This window comes from Engraulis encrasicolus, chromosome 11 (genome assembly GCF_034702125.1).
Source record: "Engraulis encrasicolus isolate BLACKSEA-1 chromosome 11, IST_EnEncr_1.0, whole genome shotgun sequence".
NCBI classification, from domain to species: domain Eukaryota; kingdom Metazoa; phylum Chordata; class Actinopteri; order Clupeiformes; family Engraulidae; genus Engraulis; species Engraulis encrasicolus.
The window spans coordinates 12520009-12527508 of NC_085867.1; the positions used below are offsets into that span (position 1 = coordinate 12520009).

The window sequence follows — 7500 nt, forward strand, 5'->3', positions numbered from 1 at the left end:
TGCGTGCGTGCGTGCGTGCTCACATGAGTTTGGTGTGCCGTTGTGGGTGGGGTGGTATGCGTGTGTGTGTCTGTGTGTATGTGCTTTGTGTGTGTGTGTGTTTGTCCATGCACGTGCATGCATGTGTGTGTATGTCCATGTGTATGTCCGTGTGTGTGTGTGTGTGTTTTTGCTCACATGAGTTTGGCGTGCCGTTATGGTTGGGGAGGAGTGGGTGTGGGTGTATGTATGTGTGCGTGCGTGCGTGCGTGCGTGCGTGCTCACATGAGTTTGGTGTGCCGTTGTGGGTGGGGTGGTGTGCGTGTGTGTGTCTGTGTGTATGTGCGTTTGTGTGTGTGTGTGTGTTTTAGCTCACAAGAGTTTCGCATGCCGTTTTGGGTGGGGAAGTGTGTTTGTATGTTTTTGTGTGTGCATGAACGCGTGCGTGGGTCTGTGTCTGTGTGCTCACATGAGTTTGGCGTGCCGTTGGGGGTGGGGAGGTAGGAGCCTGGCTTCCAGCTCTTGGCTTTGTAGCCGCGTTTGCATCGCGTGCAGTCCTGCCCAGCCGTGTTGTGCTCACACACACACTGCAGGTTCCCCTCTGTGAACACGCACTGCGAGGCGTGCAGGTTGCACTTGCACCTGGAAAACAATACACAAAGTAAAAAATGGTTATACACACACATATATATTGCCTTTATATGGCATATAACCACACAAATACACAGGCCTACTTTTCACACATATAGTATTCATCCCCAGAGACACACAATAATGCACAAATATAAACACACATATATATACAAAGTCAAACATACATCAACATCACCAATTAAAGGATAGTTCCGGCGTAAAATGAAAGATTCACCATCGATTTCCCATGCCACATAATGTATCTAATGATGAGCCATTCCGGGCAATGCCGCGCCGTTATGGAGTTAGCTTATTTTAAGCTTTTTGGCGAAAAACGCAGCCAATGCATCACGGTGGGGCCAATTTGTAAATATTATTTTCTGATGTTTCCCCGCTATAAACAACCTCAAAAACGCTACACACTTCATCACAAAGGTCTCGTCAATCAAACCGAGGCACAGAGAAGATCATCGGACCACACTGGCCAGTGTTTTCAGAAGGGTCTCACTGCAACTCTCTAGTCTGACCCGGATGCAGGCTACTCAATCAGGTGGCTAGGTAGGCTATACATTGTCCGCGGTTCTTACACCAGCTGCGGCCGTAAAATGAAAAGCTGGAACCCCGACCGTTTTCACCGACTGCCACTGTCTAAACCAGCCATATTACGGGAATGGCTAATAGCATTAGAAGTGGACGAAACTGACATAAAATCCCTGAGGGATACTCATGAACGGCCATCCGGGTACTTTGCTCTTACATTTGCGTTACGCCCCTTTATGGGTGAAAACAAACCGAATGTCTCATTGACTTACATGCTACATCGGCTAGCCTAAATGAACACTTTCCATGCTTCAGCCACGGCTGTTTTGCTATATTATTTGAACAGCCGGCAACACGACACGTTTTCGGCATGTTGCGCGTGAACAACGCTTGTCTACAGGTCCTTATCTTTCGTTTATTAAACCCCAACATCACCAATTGACTTGCATTGCCTGTTTTCCCCCACAAATGGGCGTAACGCACATGGAAAACGTCACGCCGTTCATGAGTATCGCGACTACCGTGTGTGGAGGAAGCATTTCGAGGATGATGACTACAAGAAGAGTGAGGGAGATGGAACACCTAGCCTAAACGAAACCGTCTAAAGAGGAATGCTGTGTCAAAAGGCGCATGGCTATGGAGGTATGTTTGAAGAGAGAAACATGTGTAAATGTGTCTGGCTCATGAATCTTGACTGTCTATGAATCTGTGAAACTGGTTGCAACACCGCGCGTCTTTGCCAGCAGGCACTCTGTTTTGGGAAGGCATACAGGTGCAGTAAATGTAGCCCACTACAGGAGATACATAAACTGTCAAAACAAACTAGCGCGGGATGGCAAGTGAAATTGTGAAATTGTGCGACCTGAGGCATTCGAGGTGGTTGATGTCATGCATGCTAGAGTAGTTTCAGTGAAGTAGACTCTAATTGACGAGGGCGCGCGAGGTCACCATTGTGACCATGGTGGACCATTACGCAACGGAGGAGGGCTGGAGGAATTTTATGAAGTCGTACTAGAAGTGCTCTTACAGATGTAAGTACACCACCAGTGGTGTGTTATTACAAAGTTGAATCCATGTTATATTATACTGTGTTGCAATTACTTTGTAAGAGTAGTCTGCCTGTACTCTCCATACAACTCTTCAAATCTGCTGCCTGCACACATGGTAGTCGCGATCCCTCAGGGTTTTTATGTCAGTTTCATCCACTTCTGATGTTATTAGCCATTCCCGTAATATGGCTGGTTTAGACAGTGGCAGTCGGTGAAAACGGTCGGGGTTCCAGCTTTTCGTGTAAGAACCGCGGACCATGTTTAGCCTTGCCTACCTAGCCACCTGATTGAGTAGCCTGCATCCGGGTCAGACTAGAGAGTTGCAACAGTGAGACACTTCTGAAAACACTGGCCAGTGTGGTCGGATGATCTTCTCTGTGCCTCAGTTTGATTGACGAGAGCTTTGTGATGAAGTGTGTAGCGTTTTTGAGGTTGTTTATAGCGGGGAACCATCAGACAATAATATTTACAAATTGGCCCCGCCGTGATGCATTGGCTGCGTTTTTCGCCAAAAAGCTTAAAATAAGCTAACTCCATAACGGCGCGGCATTGCCCAGAATGGCTCATCATTAGATACATTATGTGGCATGGGAAATCGATGGTGAAACTTTCATTTTACGCCGGAACTATCCTTTAAAGTGTGCAATATTTTTTACTGTGAATCTAAATGTAAAATTGTATATAACGTAAATGTGGAAATGTTAATTTTTAATCATTGCAAGTTATGTGCCTAGTTTTACAGTACCTGAGGCCCCTTTACTTGAACATTATTTTGTCAGAAAGCCATTTGTTCTGTGTGCCAATTAAAAAAATCCAATTCTGCACATATACAGTTTTTTTCACAGAAGTTCTCCAAATGTTTCTCAAATTATTTTCCACTGCCTGAGATCAGATTTGTGCTGCTTCATAGACATTGGCAGGCTTTTGCCAAGAAGCCTACTGTTTATCAATGAATATTCACGTCATTCCCTGGGCCGTGTGCAAAAAGGATCTCTGCCATCTCTGTCACAGCACTGTTATCTAAGATGACACATACAGTAGGCCAGACACCAAGTCACAGAGTAGCAGTATTTTGGGTATTTTCTTTTGCTAATACCAAAGTGTGCACATGGTGCCAAAATGCTCTTAATTAATGTCCCCATTTGATTAAGGCATGGTGTCTGTCTCACTTGTACCCCATCCAAGACAACATAATTGTACCAGACACGTGCGGTAAAACAGAAAAATTATCCAGATAACAGCATTCCAACCCTTGTCCACGGTAATTACTGACTCACTCAATTAATTTAGCATATATTACTACAGTGTATTTCCATGTTCACCACTCTTTTCTACAGCAATGTGCAGCAAATTAGGCACAAGGGGCCATCTCCCTGGAGTACAGGGGGCTTAGATGCTTTGATCAAGAGGTCAGATGCCTTGCCCTGGGGGATGGATGGATGGATGGATGGATGGATGGATGGATGGATGGATGGATGGATGGATGGATGGATGGATGGATGGATGGATGGATGGATGATAGATCAGGAGAGCATGGATTATTCACCAACTCAACTCTCCCTTGCCCTTTCACGCCGTGCCGCATCCACTTAACATAGCGTGCCTCCTCTCCCCAACTCCCAGTATACTTTTTTATGCAACAAAGACTACGCAGGACTTCTGAAAATGTTCTTGCGTAGCCTCTTCATGCAGATTGGCCCAACGGCAGGCTTCTTTACTCTTTGCCGTCAGAGCTCAACTACATCATGCCACCATTGCTATGACATTACAGAGGGTCTTAAGTAACTGGTCAATACCTGTTCATTACCATTTTGGTGACATTAAGTTAATAGCAGAGCCTCCTAACAAGTCCTAACAAGCTTGCAAGGCAAAAGCAGCCCGCTGTACATATACTGTACACACACTATACATACTCTACACACTGTGACTGTGCATACACAAGGCCATAACACTAGGCTCCGTCCCGCTTTTACAATGCTTTATGTCTCGCAGGGAAAACCAGGGCCTGTCATCTTCCGACTAAAAGACACAAATCAGGCCGACCACAGCTGACTGGACTGAGTGGCCCTGGCCCGTGTTGTGTGGTTAGGGTATTGATCTGCTGTTGACTGACTCCCACACGGGCGCATGTTATAGTGCCTGTATTGCTATTGTGATGTCCCAGGAGCCTCGACCGCCTCCACCACACTACTGTACACTAGACTACTGTAACACACGTCAGCATTAACCCAGTGACAGGACAGTGCCTCTCATTAGTGTCCTGTGTGTGTGTGTGTGTGTGTGTGTGTGTGTGTGTGTGTGTGTGTGTGTGTGTGTGTGTGTGTGTGTGTGTGTGTGTGTGTGTGTGTGTGTGTGTGTGTGTGTGTACACAACTTCAGTGTGTGTATTTGTGTTTCAGTCGCCCCATGATGTGCACCATTCCACCAGCCAAATGCTGTAATAGTCATTAAAACGACTACCATACTACGCTTAAATAACGTTACACAGTGCCTTTACATTATGACTTGGTCATTGCCATTCCGCAAACAGTACATTTATAACAGTGGCCATGTCTTCACAGATAAACGCTGCGAAATGTACTGTGTATGTGTGTACGGTTCAGGCCCGCGTGGCAGGCAGGTGTGTTTTAAATTGGATCAGTGCAGATTATTCCGTTAATATTACATATTACAGATGATAACATCCACCTGTCCCCTTGCGCATTCGGTTATTATTTTTTTACTCTCTCAAGGTGTTGAATTAACACTGCAAATTTGACTGTGTACATGCAGGATGTCGTGTGTAAATCAGGCCAGTTTGGCAAGCTTTGGTTTGCTTTAACCTGTTAAAACACGGCATTATAAATTTGCTGTTGCAAAATGGCAATGATCGAGTCATAGTGCATTACTAAAGGCCCTGTGTTATGTCATAGTAGAGCATTATTATGGTAATTAACCTTTCAATGACTATAACAGCGTGCCACTGGTGATACGGAGTGCATTACGGGGCTACATTCTATTACATTTGACTCTGTACTGAAGGTGTTAAATTAACACTGCACATTTGACAGTGTACGTGCAGAAAGCCCTGTGTAAGTTCTGGCCAGTTTGGCAGGCTGCAGCTGCACTGACTGCACTGTAAAGGCTCCCCTCTGCTTCTCTAATGTCTGTAGTGAGCCAGGAGCCTGCAGTGAGAAGCTGGAGCTACTGTGCTACTGCTGGAGCACGTGATGATGATGATGATGATGATGATGATGATGATGATGATGATGATGATGATGATGATGATGATGATGATGATGATGATGATGTGTGTGTGTGTGTGCGTGCTTGTGTGCGTGTGCGTGTGCGTGTGCGTGTGCGTGTGCGTGTGCGTGTGTGTGTGCGTGTGCGTGTGTGTGTGCGCGCGCGCAAGTGTGTGTGTGTGTATGTTTATGAGAGGTGAGACTTCTAAGAGAGGGCGTTGGGAGCAGGCCTTCACACATCAGTGAAATGCAGTGTAAATTTAACACTATTCTGACATCTTAGTACAAAACTCAACTCTTGGAGTGTTGAATTAGTTCTTAAGAGGGTTGAAATGAACACTGTTTTATACCAGGACGTTTGGAGCAGGGGAACTTCAAACATCTGGCAGCCAGACAAGACAAGCCAGGCAAGGTAAGCTCTCTCGCTCACAGATGCAAAAGCACAGGTCAACTACTAGGTCAAGTCTCATTCATCCATCAGGCCCCATCCATCCATCCATCCATCCATCCATCCATCCATCCATCCATCCATCCATCCATGCATCCATCCATCCATCCATCCATCCATCCATCCATCCATCCATCCATCCATCCATCCATCATGATCTGATCTGACCACCAATCCTCCTCTGTTCTGACACCCCAAGATTGTACGGTAGATCAGACACAGCAGTTTGGAGAAAAAATGTCTGTGGAGTGGAAATATACACACACAGCACGCACGCACGCACGCACGCACGCACGCACGCACGCACACACGCACACACACACACACACACACACACACACACACACACACACACACACACACACACACACACACACACACACACACACACACTCACACACACACATACACAGAAACACTTGCAATCTCTCTCCCTTGCTCGCTCACTCTCTCTCCATTTCACACACACACACACATATACATTAAACACGCACACACACACACACATACCCATTCACTGACTTCTACATGTGAGGCATTGGAAACCCTTCCAAGCTCAGCACCATTCAAAGCTGGCTGCCTCCATTCACCCGGTAAGTGTGCCAGGCCAGGCCAGCGCAGCCCAGCACAGCCAGGTGGATATGTGTCAGTGAATCACAAACTCCCTGCCCTCCCATGACACCACCCCACACTGCAGCACTCCACAACACACCACACCACCTCCGCCATCCCTCCCCAGGGCCGCTGATAGCTTTGACCAGGCCCCGGACAAAGTCGTCTGAAGGGGCCCCCAGTCCAATGTAGTGAGGACCCATTTCTGGGGGCCCCTCTCTCCCTGGGCCCGGGACAACTGTCCCCTTTGCCGCCCCCCCTCTGTCGGCACCCCTGCTATCCCTCCCCGCTGGAGGCTTTGTGCGATGCCCCTGCGAGTGTTATTTAAGCCCAGTTCAGCCCAGGTTTCTGGAGCGCTTCCTACTGATCCTGGCCCGCAGCCAATAGCCACGCGTTCCCATTCCAATAGCCACGCGTTCCTCTAAGCCAGTGATTGTCAAACTGTGGACCGTAGCCCACTGGTGGGTCCTGAAGCTATTCCAAGTGGGCCTTGAAAGAATTTAATGAAAAATCTAAATAATATTTTTGTGTGTTTCTATTCACTATTTATTTGAGTTGTACGGTATTGCTTACTGGGTCAGAGGTGGGCCCCGAACATTTGTGAAAATTTTCACTAGACCCCAAGTTGGAAATATTTGGGAACCCCTCCTCTAAGCACCTAAAGCAGCACCATGCATGGGCTCAGGGAGGTAGGCATGGGCATGGCCTGATCATACAACAACCAGCCAGCTCAAAAACTAACTGTGCTTTTGTTTTGTTGTTGCCAGTTTTGTTCTGCACAATGGTTGAAAATACAGTTTTGTTCTGCACTATGGTTGAAAATAAAGAGGTAAAAAAAAACACAAGGAGTGCGGGGGCAGACAGAGACAGACAGAGAGGGGTAGACAAAGAGAGAGAGAGAGAGAGAGAGAGAGAGAGAGAGAGAGAGAGAGAGAGAGAGAGAGATGAAAGAAAGAATGAAGGAAGGAAGGAGGGAAGGAAGGAAGGAAGGAAGATGAAATAGGAGAAAGAAGAAA

At 46.8% G+C, this 7500-nt stretch overlaps 2 protein-coding genes across 2 annotated transcripts in view; one reads left to right on the forward strand and one right to left on the reverse strand.

Moving 5' to 3' along the window:
* Positions 1-7500, forward strand: part of setx (senataxin) — a 1003984-nt gene that overhangs the window by 76368 nt on the left and 920116 nt on the right. The window lies entirely within an intron of this gene.
* The window catches only part of ntng2b (netrin g2b), a 67592-nt gene that overhangs the window by 29590 nt on the left and 30502 nt on the right, over positions 1-7500 (reverse strand). Inside the window, exon 4 of the mRNA XM_063209900.1 lies at positions 449-621. Coding sequence (XP_063065970.1) covers positions 449-621 — 173 coding nt within the window. The remainder of the gene's footprint in view (positions 1-448; positions 622-7500) is intronic.